We start from the raw sequence: 20,237 nt of genomic DNA, 5'->3' as shown, positions 1-20,237 counted from the left end.
CAGACCAGAAGTGGTATTTAGCAGGTTGTGACCAGTTCTGGAGAACCGGTAGCAGAAATTTTGAGTAATTCAGAAAACCGGCAAATACCACCTCTGACTGGCGCCACCCCAATCTATTCTCTGCCCCACGAGTCCCAGCTGATCGGCTGGGTCTTATTTGTTGCCCTGCACAGGAGAATGGAGCTGGAAATCAGGTTAGTGGGGTGAAGAGGGAATGGGATTTTGCAGTATCCTTCCCCTGCCATGCCCACCAAGCCATGCCCACAGAACAGATAGTAAAATTTGTTGAAACCCACCACTGAGTCCCAGACCCAGGCTGCAAAAACCTCCTCAAAGGCAGAAAAAAATCTGTTTGATTTGTGTGTGTGTGTGTGTGTTACTGTGCAGAATGGCAATTTAACCTTACATGCAATAGTTATGGAGGGATGTGCTTTTATTTACAGATATTTAATGTTGAGAAAAGCTACACCTTGCACGTTCGTTTTTCTCCACTACTGTTACTCTTGACAGAACCTCTCATGCATAGGTCAATCTGTATTTTATTTACAATCTCAAGATTATTGATCAATAAAGTAATCTCAAGATTATTGATCAGGGCTAAAAGTGATGTAAATTAATTAGTTTTCTCTGGTAATATTACACTAATAACTACAGCATACAAAACATTTGCTAGACCAATACTCGAATACAACTCATCAGTCTGGAACCCACATTACGTATCTGATATTAGCACAGTTGAGAAAGTCCAGAAATATTTCACTAGAAGAGTTCTCCACTCCTCTACTCGTTGCAGAATACCTTATGCCACCAGACTCGAAATTCTAGACCTAGAAAATCTAGAACTACACCGCCTTCGGTCCGATCTAAGTATAGTATATAAAATCATACATTGCAATGTCCTACCAGTCAATGAATACTTCAGCTTCAACCATAACAACACAAGAGCACACAACAGATACAAACTCAAGGTTCATCGCACCAAACTTGATTGCAGGAAATATGACTTTAGCAACAGAGTGGTCAATGTCTGGAATACTCTACCTGACTCTGTGGTTTCTTCCCCAAACCCCAAAAACTTTAACCTTAGACTGTCTACTATTGACCTCACCCCTTTCCTAAGAGGTCTGTAGGGGACGTGCATAAACACACCAATCGTGCCTACCATCCCGGTCCTATTGTTTCTTTTATATATATTTTTTAAAATTTTCTTATATGTATCCATGTATTCATAACTATGTTTTTACTTATACCTATTATCTTGTAAGCAATTGACAAATAAAAATAAATAAATAAATAATCCCAGAAAAACCTTCCCCCCCGTCCACCTCCTCTCCCTGCTTATTTTTAAGAATCCAGTGACAGTCAGCAGACTCGAGGTGCGACCTGCTGTTTCCCATGATAGCTTGCCCCACCTAAGAGCTCTTACAAGTCAAGTCCGACCTGCCTGTCATCGTAGACAGCCGAAACGCTCTCGGAGCGGCTGGGAAGTCTACCCTTTCTCCTCTCCCCGCCGCCAGCTACTCACCCGCGTCGTAGAAGATGTCCAGCACGGCCGTTTCGCCGAAGTCCAGCTCTCCGAAGTTGACGGTGGTCAGCTGAGCTCCGGCGGCTTCACAAGCTCGCACCAAGCACAGCAACGCTCCAACTTCGGGACTCCGCGCCCCGGAGCTTCCTTTCGGATTCTCGTTGACCACATACACAGCTCGGAGCGACCGCGAGCGTATGCTCGCCTCTCCGCCGCCGTCAGCAACGACTCCCGGGGTCCCTTCGGAAGCCGCAAATGCTTCGGCGCCGTTCGGAGGGCTGACCTGCTCGGCGTTCCCGCTAAGTCCCGGCTGCTCGCCGCTGCTCACGTAGTTTTCCATGGGGCCTGGTAGCCGGTGCTACATGGACCGGAACCCCGCGCGCCCGCCTAGAGTCCTCTTCTTCTAAGGCTGCAGGGCGCCAAGCGAGAGGGGCGGCCGAACCGGGCAAGAAGCAACTTTTCCGGCGTGTAGCTGAAAGCGGAGGGAAGGAGAGAACGGCGGCACGCTAGGCGGTGCCTTTCTCCCGCTGCCCAGCTCAGCTCGCCTACTATTTGGAACGGAGCTTCGGAAGCTTCAGGGAACGCGCCTGTCGCTTAAGCGAAAGAGGTTGCCGGCTGTCGCCTGCCAGAACTTTGCTTCTAAAAGCGGTTCTCGGAGCAGGACTGGCGGCAGCACCTGCCTCGCCCTCCTCCGTTTAGCCTCTCTCACCCGGACGGTGTCAGGCGCCAGCGGTTATTGATGCCCGGCTGAGTTTGAGGGATTTAAAAAGAGGCGGAGTACGGCCGCAATTAAGGGGCGGGGGAGGAAAGTCGCCTCGGCTCCTCCTAAGCCCCGGAGGAAGGCCTGCTGCCTTTCCACACGCTGTGCGTTGTTCCCAACCTCTGACCCTCATGAACAGTTGTCGTTAGAACGGTTTCAGTTATTCTAGGAATGGTTAGTGGGTATCCCGGCGATGGAATCTTATAATGTGGTCATTATTATTATCTTTAAAGAGATTTGACTAGGCCTGATTGCTTTCAAACTGGCTGATTACTAAAACCGGCAATTTCAAAATAGGAAGTTGCAATAGGTTTCTGATGCAAACTGGAGCTCCAAAAAAGATGACGGTGCAAAGACAAAGTAGTTTAACTGTTGGTGCCCTGATTCCTGCCCCTATTCAGAAAAATTCAAAACTGCACCTCCAAACCATAATCAAACTACTGGAGTAACAACCTTATATTGTAGAACTATGAGAAATACTTCATCAAAGGCAGCCAAGCAAAGCTCATGCAAATTCTCTTCAAATACATTCATTAGCTTCCATTAGAGCTTCAGATATGTGAATATTAAATATAAAACATTATTTTAATGGTACTCTACAGATCAACAAGAGTTTTATTTAACATTTGGAATCAATTAAGGAAGACACAACCACTTGTTAATTTTTTCAATTCTTTGTCTTAGCAAAGGTGGAAAGGTAAGATTAGTTTTCTTCATCTATTTTTGTGGATTTCTCTTTAATCTTCCCATTGTGATGAAAGAGTAGATTGTTGCATTGGTTAATGATATTAATATGAATTATTTAATTGATCTGTTAGTTTTGCAAATGAAGCCTTTTGGTTTGCTAGTAAAATTATGTGAAAGCCAATTTTAATTCGATAAAAATACTGCATCCTTTCCCAAAAAGAAAATGAAAAATGGGAAATCTGGTTCATTTGACCAAAAGTGGCATAAACTTTTTCTAAGTTTAAAATCGTGCTACTGCTATCTCAATCAGTCTATATTTACCTCCCCTTATGAGGTAGCAATTATACTGAGGACAGAGATTATAGTCTGTCTCTCATTTATCAGAGATCCAGTGTCTTTCTCCTGTGTTGACCAAGTATGTTCATGGCTGTAAACTCAAGGGCTGCCTCTAGCTATTGCTCCAAAGAAGGCAAATTAATTTGCCCTAGCAGCATGATGTTTGACAAGTCCATTATAATGAGGTAGCCGTTCAGGAAAGATACTATTTTTTCAGCAAGAAAATGGATACAATCATGACAGTTTGTTCCTACAGCCCAGTTGCAGAAACAAGGCCTCACATCTAGTTGTCTGTGATGAAATGTCTAGCATGCATTGGGTGCATTGGGTAGGAAACAGGAAGCATGCAAAAAAGACAACTCAGCCAGTATAGTGGGCAAATATGTTAAAGAGATTTGGACTCTCAAGACTCTGCCTTAATTATGCTAGATTGATTTGGAGAATTGATTCAGCAGATTTTCAGAATTGCTACATTAATAGTTACATTATTTCTCACAATATTAGACAACACAATATCAATAGTAGAGACCTTCAAGTTTGTAAGTTATATCATATCTCAAGACTTAAAATGGACATCTAACATCAAAAATGTCATCAAAAAAGCACAACAAAGAATGTTCTTTCTGTGCCAACTCAGAAAGCTCAGACTGCCCAAGGAGCTGCTGATTCAGTTCTAGAGGAATTATTGAGTCTGTCATCTGCACCTCTATAACTGTCTGGTTTGGCTCTGCAATCAAACAAGACAGACACAGACTTCAATGGACAATTAGAACTGCAGAAAAAAACAGTTGCTACCAACTTGCCTTCCATTGAGGACCTATATACTGCAAGAGTCAAAAAGAGGCTGCGAAAATATCTACAGACCCCTCACATCCTGGACATAAATTGTTTCAATTTCTACCCTCAAAACAATGTCAGAGCATTGCACACCATAACAACTAGACACAAGGAGTTTTTCCCTGCATGCCGTCACTCTGCTAAACAACTAATTCCCACGATACTGTCAAACTATTTACTAAGATGTATTACTACTATTCTTCTCATCCTTCCTATTACCTGTCTCCTTTTCTACATATGACTATGTTTTTGCTTGTATCTTACAATCTATATTGTTTAGTTTCCTAGTATGATTTTGATTGCTTATTTAGTATCCTATAACTATCACTAAGTGTTGTATCTTATAATTCATGATGAATTTATGATGACTATAATCATCACTTAATCTTTACGTACACTGAGAACTTATGCACCGAAGAGAAATTCCTTGTGTGTTCAATCACACTTAGATAATAAAGATTTCTATTCTATTAATGTATCCAAGTGATTTTTGTTTCCTGCATTTGACAGCATCACAGGTTTAATATTATCTGAGCATCAATAACTTCACTTACTACTATTTCTGACACTTTCCAACTCCTCTCTCTGCCATGAACACATGGTTGATGCCAGATCAGAAACCCAAACAAGCTCATTTCCAGGAGGAGAAAGCCCCCCCCCCAAGTCATTCAGATCTCAATGATAAACATGTCCATCTTTCATCTAGAATCAAATCACAGGTGAGTTTTTTTTAAAAAATAACATCTGGCAGCAGCCGTAACCCAAAGCTCCCAATGCTCAGTCAATCTGGATGCTAAACTAAAGGGGTGGCTTCAGATTTTTAATCCTGACATCATTCTTGCACCATGTTTCTTTTGCTAGCAACCACCATCTTTCTTGGCTCAAATCCCTGCTGATATCTAAATAGTTTATCCTATAACTATTTAAAACTCTTAAATTGTTTGTTTGAAATTTTATTGGTAATATGTATTTGAACCTGTACGTTGATATGGCCTATAGGTTAATCAATCAATCAATCTCTCCCTCCCTCTATCTCTATCTCTAAAGCAATTACCCATCTCTCATCTCCATTCGTATACCTACAACTATTTCATTGGTATCTTCACTTAGTTACTGCATGTCCAGTTACACTTGCTTAGGTACATATTACACTGAGCTTAGAAACAATATTTAGATTGCAGAATAATATTTTGACTTGTTTTATCTGGAAGATAAAAGTGGAAGATAATCTAGAGAAACTAAAATAATATTTGCGTGTGATAAAACCAATGTAAAGTTTTCTTCTATTAGATAATACAGCAATTTAAATATGAAATTAAGAAATAAAAGAATAAATGGAACTAACATTAACTGCTCCTTTCTATCTTCTGAATACAATTTAGTCAATTCAAAGACACTTTCCCCCCCAAAATTATGTTTACTCACAGGTCTGAAATGACAACTTCTTTTAAAAACTTGAAAATATAATTTCACTGTAAAATACTTTCCATATGTAAATATGTGAAACAAATATTCCAATTCCAAAAAAAATCAATGCACTGAACAAAGAATTTCCATAAAATCTCATTTAATCTTATTTTACAAATCACAATACATTGGACTTCTCAATACAGGTTTATAAAATGACAATTTACCAACATAACAGGAAGAGGAAAAAGGAATTAGAACCCTGATTTCAGGTCAATCAACGCTGAACTCATTTTTTCTTTTAAAATAAGATTTTAAAATATTTTAGTTTTCAAGGCTCTATCTTTGAATCTATATTGTAACAATTCACAGTAAGTTTTTCAAGTGAATGAAATCAGAAACCTATTAAACGATTTCAAGTTTTATATATATAAATATATATATAAACTAGAAACACTGCTTGTCCTCCTGTTGGATTCCCACAATGTTGAAGCCAATAGCTATACATCTTTATTGCTAGAAAACCGCTAAGAGAACTAGAAAGGTCTAATAGGAAAACTGGGGCAGAGCCTGTTCAGCCTTAGATTCAGGCTCAGTGACTATTGTCATGCAAGAGACACTTCCAGACAATCAGGGTCCACTTCACACTGGCATCTTAATTATAGCAGTAGTGCAACTTTTTCCTGGTTATACGCTGCACTTGGGTTTTGAATGGCAATGTTGGGGCTGCTTTTCACATGCAGAACAAGGACAAAAACTTTATTTAAATTTATTTTTTAAAATAAATATATTATTACGCCCAACATATTTCATATTTTTAGTTTCTGCCATGTTGAAATTACACTCGAGTACATTCCATGACACAGAGATTACTACATCCAAGGGAGAATGATGAGGACACACAAAGAAACCAAATATTCCTCCTAAATATACATTAGGACAGCAATATCTGATGCAAAAGAACATAGTTTCTTTGCTGCAATAATAATGCCTCATCAGCCCTCCATCTCACAGTATGTTTAGTAATCTTTCCCACCAATTTCCACAGCTTGGTACACATGCATTTGCATGTAAAAACACTTATTTCCATGAAAACATTCAGAATGGCATGCCAATAAAGAAATGCCACGACCATGAACTTAGGGCATTTCAAGGTTCTGCAGCCTTTTGTCCACTTTAATTATTTAAGCAAGTGTCTATAAATCATAACTCTATAACATTGCTTAGATCTCTTTGTTGTAGCACAATATCCTACACTCCTAGGTTATGACTGGAAATCAAGTTTGATTTGAAAAACAAGGGTTAACACTGATTTATTACATGAATGCTATGAGGACAAAGAAATTAGTTGCGTGATTTACTTTCATGCTTCAATGTAAAACACTCATCAAGATGATTTGGTCATTTTAATACAGAAATCCTAATGTAATGTTAAAATCCTGAAAGATATCACAGTGACACATTTTTATAGTGTGCTTGTATCAATAATAAAAGAAAATATACATGACTGATACAAGTATTTGGATGCATTATTAAATCTCTAGCCTGAATGTTCTTTCCTGATATGAAACTATTAATAAACACAATTGTAGGACATTTTGGGGTGTCATGACAATACTTTTAAGACTCCTATCCAATAACAAATAGAAGTTTGCAACTTTAAATGTAGATATTTAAATGATAAATATTAAATGTTTATATTTGATATGATAAAGTCACCATGTGATATTTTGTGTAAACTTCATAGCTCTGTAAAAAGATAAATACTAGAATTCTATTATATAACCAAAGATGGATATTTCAGCAGGACACATATCCCAGCTATTCAAGAACACTCAGTGCAATCCTATGCATGCTTATTTACATGTAAGTCTTACTGTTTTAATGTTTATTTTGTAGTAAGGGTACTAGGATTGTGAAATCAGACTGCAAGCTTACATACCATTATCTGATCATATATTTTACTGAACTGAACAAAGCCCATTCCCATACACATGCACAGGATTGCACTATTAATGTACTATGAAAATAAGAAATCCAGCTATAATTTTGTTACGAGCACTTTTCAGAGATTGCACATATATTATGCAAACACATATACATTCCTTTGCCTTTAAAAGCTGAAATCTTCACTATCTGTATAGAGATGTAAACACTGCTTTGACATAAGTCATTTGGTAAGATGCCATTATAGAAATCATTCATCCCAAATTTTCAGGCTTGTAATTGTTTAAATGAGGTTAATATCACATAGTTCTCCGCATATAATTATATAATTTTCTCTTGTTAATTTTTATTTTATCCTTGTTTGCTCTTAGATGATGCATGTTCTGCTCACCCAAGATGTGCAGATAAAAGTGGAGATAAAAGTGGGTGTTTTAACATTTGAGTGACAGTAAGCAAAGTGAATTCTCAGAATAATCATAATATGCAATACTAGTAAAAATAAAGCTGCCTCAAACTCAGTGTGGTTATTACATCATTAAGTTGAATCAAATCAGATCAAAATGGAAGCAGTTAATATGCTGAAAGACCGACCTCTAGTGGATAGACAGGCCTCATTGTGATAGCTACATTTCTAAAATCTGGCCTACAACTAGTTCCAATCAGTGTTTGGCAAAAGAAGGCACAAATCATTGCAAAGACCAGATTTTTCTTTTTAAATATATTCTTTGTACACAACTTAAGATTCACCTTGTAGTTAATTTTTGGACATAAGATTGCATAAATAATTGTATTTAAAACAACACACATTAAGCTGCTTTAAGAGAAACAAATACCCTCACCCAATATCCACATTCATTTCTGGATATATGCAATACAAACATTTTAAGAATTTGTGACAAAAGACAATTTAAAAAGTCAAACTCATGAAACTTGTAAACTGATAAACAATTTACTTATGGAAAATATCATTAAAATAGTACCATTATGAACTAAACTGCCTGAGTTTTCAATTTGCCTGTGAACGTGAAGCAGAGAAGATTTTAGCACAATAAGAAAAAATTCAGTCACAACCAGTGCCATTTCAAGAAAGTGTATCATATAGAAATTTTTGTTCTTCACTGGAATTTGTGTTGTGCTATTCAATCCTTGTGCTAGTTGTCCAAACAAAGAAATGTAGGCAGATCTTTTAATCATTTGGCACAAAGTTATTTTGTTTGGGGCATAAATCTCTGTCACTATGAATTAATACATCCATCTAGAATTCACTTTGATTGAAGAGCTTTCTTTATATCATTAATTTCCATCTAAAAAGAAGAAACACAAATTAAATTATATGCAACTAATTATTTTATCAAGCATTTAGACTCTTAATTCACTGTTCAGTCCAATATGCTGATTCTTCATCTTCCATTTAATGTGAGAAATTATTAAGAAAGGGAATCAAATCAATATGTATAAACTGACACAATATCAAAAACAGGAACTCACAAGGAAAAATCATTTATTTTAGTTTGACTTAAATCAGAAAAATATTGAAAGTTTTAGGAGAGACTAAGAGGAAAATCTGACACAAGATATAAATGGCTATATTTTTCTTTTCTCTTTTAGTTCGCTGCTTGGAAAGGGAACATTGAAAGAAAATTTAAAAATATTTACCATGCTCTGTTTTCCACACAAACTGTCTATAAAAGCTATTATTGCCTATCCAGAAAAGCATACATAAAACACCTACATATTTTCTCTGTGCAGAAAACAGCCATATTGGTTAGAAAATAATATAAAGATGAAAGAGAATAAAACACTGTCTTAAATTGGATAATATATTCTTGGCTATTGTAAAACTTGTTAATGTTGAGAAAATACTCTGAATATATTTTTCTGTTTATTTCCTGTTTGTCCTATATATTAGAATTTGTTTCATATTATACAACACTTATTGGACTATGAGATACAAGGTTTCATTAAAAATCCATTCAGTTATAAAGCTGATTCATGTATTCATTTGTATACAAGTACCTGTAACCGTAGCCGAATCTTTTTTTCTTCGTCTAATTCAGACAGCAATTGCTTAATTTCTTTTCTAGCAAAAAAAACCAAAAACCCACAAAATTTTAATGACCATATTTTTAAGAAGGGAGGGGGCATGCATTGTTAACAATACTTATCAATGTGAGTTATAATGTAACTATATTATACCAGTTATAAAATTTTTAAACTTCTTTTTCTAAAATATAATTTCTCTAGTGTAATTTCAGTCTTTACTTGGCATTTACTGCAGTAATCACAACTTAGAATTTTTATTACTATATTCAATAAAGGCTAAATTAATTATGAACCTAATCAGACATGATGATAAGCACTAAAACCCTTTAAGATCATGTAAAAAACATACAAAATTTGCTTTAGTCATTCTGAACTATTCATGGTTCTTGAGTACATGTATCATTAATTATAGTAAATAGGAATATTAACCAACTTTCTGATTTCTAAGTGTTTTATGGGAATTAGGACAATTCTATGTGGATATTGAAAAACTGGCAAATAGAAATTTCATTTTCTTTCAATTCCATCAACAATGTTTAAATTCAGCCTTAAACTTTAAGACTAATTCATACTTACAAATGCTACAAATGCTGTTAGGTAGCCAAAAATGGCAACAATTATGTACAAGATATATACATCAGCACATTTGAGGATGCGGCAATTAAATACATACTGTATATAAAAATATTGCTGGGGAAAAGTGCCTAATTTACTTTCTAAAGTAAAACAGTTGATCCCAGGTTGGAAAAAGTTTTTTTTCTGACAGTCCTGCACTTGTAGTTACAATAATGATAAAATAATATTAATTTGATATAATTTAATAATGTACATTCTCCATCATTCAGTTTTGTCCAGAGATGTTGGATACAAGTTGAGATATGTCAAAATCTGAAATACACTGATTAAATCATTATTTGTTTGTTTATTTTTCACCTTTAATATTTTGTATATTATTTATAGGTTATTTTGCATTAGTTAAGTACAGCTTTGGGTTTTCTTTTTGTATGCTGCATAAAATCATAATGTAATACAGGCAATAATACAAAACTGTAATAAACAGACAAAAAATGCTGTGGGATACAGCTTTGAAAACCTTAAATGTATAGTCTTTGCCTGCAGTTCCATTTTTATCTAACAGCCTAAGTGAAAAAAATACAGCTGAACAAGTTCACCAATAAAGTTAATGGAATTAACAATAACAAAAACCCACATTATAGGAAAAACATTGGAGCACTCACTTCTGTTGGTCTTTCATTGTTTCAATGATAGTGCGTAGCTCTTTAACTTGTGACCTTAGTTCTTCCAAAGCTGCTTCACCTTGGCTTGAGTGATCAGTCTTTAGCTTTCCTTCAGTACTGAACAAAGAAGGAGAATTTGATCTGTGACCTGAAGCTGGATGAAGTATAGATGAAGAAGATAAGGATGAAGATAAAGAACTTCCACTTGTTAAACTTCCTGGTTTTGTAGGCAAAGAGGCTTTGTTATCGGACACCTGTAAAAAAGATAACAAAACATTTGGAAACATATATTTGGATCAGCAAAGTATGTCTTGTTTTAGCTACATTTGATGGTCATAAAAGAAAGAGAATAATTTTCTCAAATCTTTTAAGTATTCTTTTATCAACAAGCAAGCGTGATTTTAAGCCAGACAATCAACTATGAGAATGTTGTTGGACAGACTTCATTCTGAATTGCTTTTTCTGTCTCAAAAGAATGCCAAAAAGGAAGGGGAAAATGAGAATATGAAAAAAGAATATAATTCTTGTTTCTACACTATCATAGAAATAAAAATTAAGGGATGGCCTTGGGGTTTTTCTTTTAAGCTACCAAATTTAGTTAATCATTTTGCAACACAAGAGATGCTTTAGAACTACCATTCCACTGTTATATGTATCATAACAGAAGAAACTGTAAAATGAAAGTGAAGAACATGCTTTACAATAATAAATTCTAAGATTCAATTCCAGTAAACTCCTTGTTTTATGTTAAATATATTTTAGGAATCTGAAGTTGAATAAATAATGCCTTCTATGCTTATTACATTACTATGCTCTAGAGCTATCATTCCAGTTACAGAAAAAATTAATGTATATAAAACACAAAAACTGAGATTTAAGAAAAAAAATAACTGCAACATGAAACGGAATATCTGCCTGCCAGCTAAGCATGAAATTGAAATCTATACTCATTTAACTCAAGAGGAATTCAATATGAATAGATTCTATGCATTTGAAAAAAGCAACAATGTCTACCTGAGCAGAAAATATCTGTTTTCAGATATCTTGGGAGACAAAATTTTGCTTGCTATATACCGTATTTGCCGGCGTATAAGACGACTTTTTGCCCTGAAAAACATGCCTCCAAGTGGGGGGTCGTCTTATACGCCGGGAGGACTCCGACTCCCACTTCGAGCTTGAGTTGCAGCCGGGAGGAGGCTGGGGGGGAGCTGTGTGTGTGTGTGTGTGTGTGTGTGTGGGGCGGGTGTCACTGCGCCACGCGCTGCGCAACCTTTCCCCCTCTTCCTTCCTTAGCGGTGTGGGGAGGAGGGATTCGAAGATCCTCACGTGCAGCGTACTTTTCTTTTCTTTTTCTTTTTTTCTTTTTGCACGCAGGTTTTGCATGCGGCGGCTGTAGGTTAAGGATGGGGAGCCCCGGGTGGGTTATCAGGTTTACGGTGCTTCCAACATGTGCGAACGGTGGGAGAGCGGAGAAGAGACGAGCGAGCGCCCCGCTGTGTGAAATCCTGCCGTCAAAGCAACACTGGGGGAGGCAGGGTATAAATTTACCAGGTTAATGTAGCAATGGTGATTAATGCCCAGAACATTGTTTGCGGGTATTGGGGTGTGTGTGTGTGTGTGTGTTGGTGGTGAGGAGAGGTTGTCCTTTGAATGCGGAAAAGTAGGTGTGACCTTGTGTAGGAAAATAAAGAGATCCTTTTTAGCGTGTTTGGCTTCTTTGCCTCCCGTTCGTTTTGACGTGGAGATAATGGCCTTCGGGCGGGAGGGGAAGAAAAGCGGTAGCTGGATCATTTCAAATTTCACTTACTCTCCTGCCTCACTTCAATATGTCTGAGCGACTCCAGATACTGGAAGACTTTTTGAATGAAAGTGTTACCTCCATTTTTTTTTTTTTTAAAGAGGGCCACTTGGGGAAAAAAAAGATTCTAAGGAATTCCTTGTTTCTTGATTAAAGAGAAGGCATTGAATATACTGTTCCTTGGCAGCCTTTTCAGTGTCCGGGTTTTTGGTGTGTGTGTGTGTGTGAGAGAGAGAGAGAGATCAGCTGTATTGAGAAGAGAACGTTTCCTGTGTTCTCATTTTATTTACAACATATTTTACGCTTAATGGTAAGCAATGAAAAATATTTTTAAAACTCATTTCTAAACTCCATAGCTATTTGCATATTCTTGGTTCAAAATTGGATTAGCTCATTTCAAAATTGTCCAAAGCAGAAAAGTGCGTCAAAAAAAAAAAAAAGTGCAAAAGTGGAAGGTGTGTGGAAGAGGGGTAGTCTTATACGGCAAGTATATAACAAACTCTATATTTTGAGTGGAAATGTTGGGGGTCGTCTTATACGCCCAGTCGTCTTATACGCCCGGCAAATACGGTAATTTGTTTTGTCTACTTGAAGAAGTAATGATGCAGTCCCTCCTGAATATGTCTTTTCAGTGTTGAGCTATATAAATCAATTTTGTCTTTAGCCTCATCTTTTTAAGGTTGTGGATAATAGATAATCCCCTTTGAACCAAAATAAAGTTTGGACATAGGCCAAAAAAGGCAATAGTCACTCTGGTCAATAATATTAGTCTACCAGTAATGAAAAATTGGTGGGAACATGTAGTTGAAAAAGTAAAAACTGAGCAGGTTAAAACATTTAGGGATTTCCAAACAAAGACTTATAATGTTATGTCTTCTCATAACACAACAGATATAAATGTGATTGAAAAGAAGAAAGTGTTGATAATTGATGTAGAAATAGCGGAGAATAGTAGAATAGAAAACAAAGACTCGGAGATCACAAAGTATCAAAATCTGAAAATTGAAATTGAAAAATTACAGCATAAATCGGCCATGGTGGTCCCAGTGGACACTGGGTGCCTACCAAAAAATCTTGGATGGCACTTAGAAAAGTCACATGTTGACAAAATTTTCATCTGTCAGTTACAAAAGGGCAGAGTATTTGGATCTACACAAATAGTATGCTAAAATATTAAGACATCCTAAGTTCTTGGGAAGAACCTAATGCACATGAAGGCCAATACCACTAAAGAACTGGCAGCTGTCATTTAACATTTTTGTCTATAAAATAATAACATAATGGTACCATCCTTGTTGAATGTTACATGTAACCTAAGTAACTTACAAGTGAAATTGTAACAGTCTTTGCTTTCTTTAATGGCTCAGCTACTTTATGTGGTAAGGAAACTTGTTCTTCTTTTTCATCTTCAGGACTTGGTGAATCAAAAAAGTCAGGACTAGAAAGTGAAGACTGTGGAAATAAAAGAATATATTCTTTTACTTTCAAGTATTCAAAATATGCACTTACTCTATAACATTTTAGTATTGTTGTAATTAATCTGAAAACAAAAATAATCCTGTTAGTCACACAGCACATAATTTTCTATTAGCTGCATGCTTACTAACATTGACTGTGGTAAGATACTGATGTGAGTGAGCCTTCCAACTATTAATTGCTCCCATCAGCTCACTACCATCCAGCGGTCTGCATCCAGCGGTCTGCATCACATGCTTCCCCACACACACTTCTGCCTGCTGCTGCGCATGCTGCTAAGACAGCGAGCCCAGTGGAGCAGGCTCTGGAGCCATAGAGTGCACCAGTTGAGGCGCTGGTAAGCATCGGCCCCTGAGCACAAAAAGCGGCAAGTGTGCAATGTCTGACGGTTCCCAGCACCAGCCCCCCCCCCCACTCCCTACATTGCCTCAAGATGGCAGCATCCCAACCCTGCACCCTGCATCACCTCACCTCACCTCACCTCCGGTGGGACGAGCCTCCCTCCCACTGGTCTACTTGCCAGAGACTCCTGGATTGCCTCCCCAACAGTGCCCAGCCCATGTGAGTGATACTGAGCTGGCCATGCCCCACTCAGTCGGCTGTAACCACCCAGACCAGTCCCCCCACCTTCTGGCCCTCTGAGGACAGTCACAATGCTGATGTGGCCCACAATGAAATTGAGTTTGACACTCCTGCCTTAGATCATGATTGTTGAAAACTGACAACATGAACTCTTGGCAGTTTTGAGATGGATAATAGATGAAAATTAGTGTAATCTCTACAAATAGTCCTTGGTCTATTCATTCAGTGATGGTACTGAAAGAGTGGGATTTATGACCCACAGCATCCCTGTAGTCATGTGATTCTGATCCAGATCTTTGGTACCTAGCTCACAATTACAACATCACAGCAAGCCACAGTCATTTAATTGTAATTTCCAACATTCTCTGCCAGCTTCCCACAAACAAAATCATTTGGGAAACTGGTAGGAAGACAGATGTTGCAGTCATATGAGTTCTCTATTTAATTATCCATGTGGTCTTCACTTAGCAATACAAAAATAAGCAAAAATGCCAGAACTGCAGTTACTAAGCGGCTCAGTCATGTGATGTCATGCTGTATGCAAGCGTTGTTTAGCAACAGTAATTCTGGTCCCAATTACCCTTGTAAACTGAGAATTATTTGTATTGTGAATAAAAAAAATTAGGAACACCACAAAGGAAGTAAAAATATGCAGATGTTACTTACAGATGTGAATGACTGTGATGGAGGTCTTCTGCCAGTAGCTTTTGGCCTTGTAGTAGTTGGATGACTAAGCTTCTCTGCAACTGGTACTATGGAATCAAACCCTTCCAAATCTTAAAGAAACATGAAAGAAATATTAATATTACAAATACTATGATGAAGCTTTTAAAACTTAATTTCCACATTATTTTGTATTAGTCTGATATTATCAAATTGAGACAGAAGGCAGCATCTGTAAGTATTTATTTACTTTAAAGAAAATATTTCTGTCTGGTTTTTAGTTAATGCTACACATCATACATCTGAAAACCACTATATAATAAAATAGCTGAAAACTAATTTAAATATAGGTAATCTTTGACTTACAACCATTTGTTTACTGACCGTTCAAAGTTACAACAACACTGAAAAAAGTGACATGACCGTTTTTCATATTTACGACCATTGCGGCATCCATGTGGTCACATGATCAAAATTTGGATGCTTGACAACTGATTCGTATATATGATGGTTTCAATGTACTGGAGTTATGTGACAAAGTCAAACAGGAAGCAATATTTACTTAATAACTATGTTACTAACTTAACACCTGCAGTAATTCACTTAACTATAGCAAGAAAGTTTGTAAAATGGGGCAAACTCTCTTAAAAATTATTTCTTAATAATGGAAATTTTGGGCTCAATTGTGGTTGCGAGTTGTAATTTATTTAGAGGTGTCAAAAGAGTTATTAAACAAGATTTCACCTAAATTAAGAATAGATAAAATAAGATATACTTTCAGTTTTATTCCTAAGTAGATATTTAAAAATAATTGTTATAATGAAGCACATGTACATATGTTTTAAATCTAACACTGCAGTAAGATTATTTATTAATTTAGTAGCATTTTAAAAGCAATGATGAGAAATAGTTCAGAATTTGAAGCATTTACAAAATATAAAAGCAAATGGAATTCACATTTTAACTTTAAAATTGCTATTATTGCCATTAACTTCTCTTTCCACTACTCTTATACAGTATAATAAATAAGAGTAGAATTTCAACAATAGCATCACTTTGGAAAATGTCTAATTAGGATATACAATTGTTTCCTGTTTTCTCAAAGAAAACCATAATTCTTTATTTACAGTAGATCTGCTACCAAAATCTTGCCACTGTTGTTTTTGCCCAATAATGAAGTTATAAGCTGATTCTTACAAAGGTAAGGTAATATAAAAATGCATTTATAGAATCTCTAAATTTCTTGCTGATGAGCCTCTGATGTTAAATTAATATCCTTCAAGAAACATTTTGCTTTGGTACTGTCTCAATTTGCCATCTGAGACTGACAGGGCACACACAAAGTAATCCACAATATAGCCTGACTCATACTTGTTTGTTCTGGATCTCTTGTATTTCATCCAGATGTTATTATGCTGTTAGTATTAATGTAGTCTTTTAATTTAAAAGATTTATAAGACTACCCGACTCAAATAGTGTGACTTTGGGTGGCATAAAATAAAATAAAATAAAATAGACAATACTATATATAAATTATACAGCAGAAGGTAACTCCACTTAACTGGCTCCTAATACCTCGGAGCCATAATACCTGAAAGCCAGTTTGCCGTAGTGGTTAAGGCACTGAGCAAGAAAGTGGGAGATCTCTTGTGAATTCATCCTGCCTTAGCCATGAAAGCCAGCTTTTCTCTCTCAACCCAACAGGAAGGAAGGAAGGAAGGAAGGGAGGGAGGGAGGGAGGGAGGGAGGGAGGGAGGAAGGAAGGAAGGAAGGAAGGAAGGAAGGAAGGAAGGAAGGAAGGAAGGAAGGAAGGAAGGAAGGAAGGAAGGAAGGAAGGCTTTCCTAAAGGCAACAAGAGTTGGAAACTGTGGTATACCAGAGGAGATAATTCCAGAGTTCCTAGCTTGTACAAGATGACATTTAGAATATGAAACCTGGAGTATGCCCTCCCTGTAAGCACTAGGGAACTACAAGAGTATTGGAAAAGGACTGATGTAGTTCCCATCTTCAAAAAGGGGGGGGGGGGATTTATAGACTTATCAGTCTGACACAAGTACTGGGAAGATTCTGGAAGAGATTATCAAGCAACAAATCTGAGAACACCTAGAGACAAATTCCAGAAGCTAAATGGGCTGGTCAAAAACACATTATTTCAGACAAATCTTATTGCATTCTTTAACAATGTGACAAAATTAGTGGATCAAAGAAATGCTGTTGATATAATTTAATTGGACTTAAATAAGGCATTTGATAAAGTAGACCACAACCTACTATTTGATAAGAAAGAAAAATCTGGGTTAGACAGCATCACCACTAAATGGTGATCACCATAACTGGCTGACCAACCATACTTAACATGTAATTCTTAATGAAACTGCAACTTCATGGAAGGAAGTATGCAGTGGGGTACCCCAAGTCTCTATCTTAGTCCCAGTACCCTTTAATATCTTTATCAATGATTTAGACAAGGGGATAGAAGGGGAATTCACCAAATTTATAGATGACCCAAGCTGGCAGGAAAGGCCAATACTCCAGAAGATAGGCTCAAGGTACAGAAGGATCTTGATACTCCTTTGGTCTTTTTAGCTTCCAGTTGAGAGATACTTGAACACTGTGCTCTACCTAACAAAATGTTGAGAAAAGTAAGGTTGTACATTTAGGCAAGAAAAATCCAATGCACAGGTATAGAATAGTGGTACCTGGCTCAATAGTAGTAACTGCGAGGGATTTTGGAAGCCTAGTGACCTATCACTTAAATGTGAGCCAGCAGTGTGCTGCAGCTGCCAAAAAACACATCTTAGGCTGTATTAACAGAGGGACAGAATCAAGATCACATGAAGTGTTACTATCACTTTATAATGCCTTGTTTAGGCCACACTTGGAATATTGCATCAGATTTTGGTAAAAAACATGTTCTATAAAACGAGTGTAGAGAAGAGCAACAAAGATGATTAGGGGCCTGAAGGCTAAAACATATGACAAACAATTGTGGGGATTGGGTATGGCTGATCTAATGAACAAGGAGTAAGGATGACATGATGGCAATGTTCCAATATCAAAGGGACTGTCACAAAGAAGACAGGGTCAACCTACTGTCCAAAGCACCTGAAGGCAGGACAAGAAGCAATGGATGGAAATTAATCAAGAACCAACCTAGAACTAAGAAGAAATTTCCTGGCAGAATAAATAATCAGTGGAATGATTTGCCTCCAGAAGTTGTGGATGCTCCAACACTGGAGATATTTAAGAAGAGATTGGACAACCATTTGTCTGAAATATTTTAAGATTTCCTACTTAAACAGGGAGTTGGACTAGAAGATCTTCAAAGTCCATTCCAGCTCTGTTATTCTGTTAAAGTCTGCTCACATTATGCGGTATTCCCTGTCTTTTTTCTGCTTTATTCTCTTGAAACATCTTCTGACACTTAGACTTAGAATAACTTTATTGTCACTTTGTGAATGTACACTAATCGGCATACATTAAAATTAAACTTCATTGCATACAGCTCTCAAAGGATCTCCACCTCCGATATACACCACATAAACATGACTAAATAAATAAATATGCATATACCTTTCAGTGTTCCAAGTAATGTACCCATAGAAAGTAGAACTCTGAGGCAGGAAAATTCCTCAAAGAACCGTTTTATTGGATACATCATATTGGCATGACTGGTGAAAGCGAACTCTAAAAGTTCCCACAGCTTTCACCTAATTAAAAGTAAAAGTTTCCCCTTTCTCCCCTTTTTACCCATGTGGCTCCTTGGAGGCCAAACAGCATTACTTTAAATTGGAAGCAATTGAATGACGTTTCCCACTTGTCTCCTTCCTTAATCTGCATTTGGTAGTACGCCTCTTGCACGTCTAGCTTAGTGAACACCTTTCCTTTTGCTAGATGGGCTAGCACAGGGTCCCCAACCGCCGGTCCATGGACCGGCACCGGGTCGCGGAACAAGCCTTACCGGGCCGCTGGTTGCTGTTGGCGCCGCCATCTTTTTGGTAAAAAAGCAATTTTTCGTCAAAAAGATGGCGGTGCCAGTTGCTGGTGAGCTTTTCCAGGTAGAAAGCCATTTCTACCCGAAAAGCTCACCAGAGCGCTGGCGCCGCATTATTTGACGAAAAATCACTTCTGGTGACGTCACCGGAAGTGATTTTCGTCAAAAGATGGCGGCGCCAGCTGACGCCGGAACCGGGCCGCTGGCGCCAGCTGACGCCGGAACCGGGCCGCGGCCAAAAGGTTGGGGATCCCTGGGCTAGCAGGTCTTTCATGAGGGGAAATGGGTACATGCAAACTCTGTTAATTTCCCTAAAATCCACACATAGCATCATCGACCCATCTTTCTTCTCTTTGAATAGGACTGGAGCAGCTACCCTTGATTTTGCTGGTTGCATAAATCCCCTCACTAAGTTTGTGTCAATGTACTCTCTTAGTTCTGTCATTTCTTTTGGGGTCATGGAGTCCATCTTTGGTAGTTTGGGCACAAACTCAATGGCATAGTCAGTGGAGTGGTGGCATGGTAGGCCATTGCATTCTTCTTCGCTGAAGACATCTGCTAGGTCCCGGTACTCTCTGAGGATTTGGTGCATCCCTGGGGGCTGCTCTGACATGGCTTTACCTTTGTTGTTTCGCTTAGTGACATTTAGCCATAAGTCAGCTCTCCCTGTAGCTGTACTGGGGGGAAGGAGGGGCCCTACTGTCAGCCTTGAAGCTATATTAGCCTCAGAAGCTTCCACACTGCCACATTCTAGTGCCTGGGAAATTGGGAGGGAGGATTCAGAGAGTGGATGTAGTTAGACATAATAGTATTCTTATTCTCAGATTCAGCTGCATATTCCAAAAAACAAACTCCAACTCCAAAAGCTCCAAGACAAGTATTTTCTCAAAGTTCCATTTTATTAGAGTTGTCATATTGGCACATCTGGGAAACCCCAAATCTGA

The 20,237-nt window shown here is 37.6% G+C and overlaps 2 protein-coding genes across 7 annotated transcripts in view; both read right to left on the bottom strand.

Annotated features, from left to right (window-relative positions):
* The window catches only part of MAP3K15 (mitogen-activated protein kinase kinase kinase 15), a 111,199-nt gene extending 106,591 nt beyond the window's left edge, over nucleotides 1-4,608 (bottom strand). For both annotated transcript variants that reach the window (XM_026674934.2, XM_087966950.1), the window contains exon 1: nucleotides 1,526-4,608. In XM_026674934.2, the coding sequence (XP_026530719.2) occupies nucleotides 1,526-1,865 (340 nt within the window). In that variant the 5' untranslated portion in view covers nucleotides 1,866-4,608. The remainder of the gene's footprint in view (nucleotides 1-1,525) is intronic.
* Nucleotides 4,609-5,695: 1,087 nt separating this feature from the next.
* Nucleotides 5,696-20,237, bottom strand: part of SH3KBP1 (SH3 domain containing kinase binding protein 1) — a 154,615-nt gene continuing 140,073 nt past the window's right edge. For 4 of the 5 annotated variants that reach the window (XM_087966949.1, XM_026674927.2, XM_026674929.2 and 1 more), the window contains 5 exons: nucleotides 15,303-15,412; nucleotides 13,905-14,030; nucleotides 10,781-11,034; nucleotides 9,516-9,579; nucleotides 8,203-8,803 (listed from right to left, as the gene is read on the bottom strand). In XM_087966949.1, coding sequence (XP_087823075.1) covers nucleotides 8,762-8,803; nucleotides 9,516-9,579; nucleotides 10,781-11,034; nucleotides 13,905-14,030; nucleotides 15,303-15,412 — 596 coding nt within the window. In that variant the 3' untranslated portion in view covers nucleotides 8,203-8,761. Of the gene's footprint in view, nucleotides 8,804-9,515; nucleotides 9,580-10,780; nucleotides 11,035-13,904; nucleotides 14,031-15,302; nucleotides 15,413-20,237 lie in introns of all 5 variants that reach the window. The other variant, XM_026674928.2, reaches the window with a different exon arrangement.

The sequence above is a fragment of the Notechis scutatus genome, chromosome 5 (assembly GCF_049901735.1).
Source record: "Notechis scutatus isolate UNSWTSFEM ecotype Mainland chromosome 5, rNotScu1.2, whole genome shotgun sequence".
In the NCBI taxonomy this organism is placed as follows: domain Eukaryota; kingdom Metazoa; phylum Chordata; class Lepidosauria; order Squamata; family Elapidae; genus Notechis; species Notechis scutatus.
The sequence above is the reverse complement of the archived record's forward strand: the minus strand, read 5'-3'. Positions and strand labels throughout refer to the sequence as shown.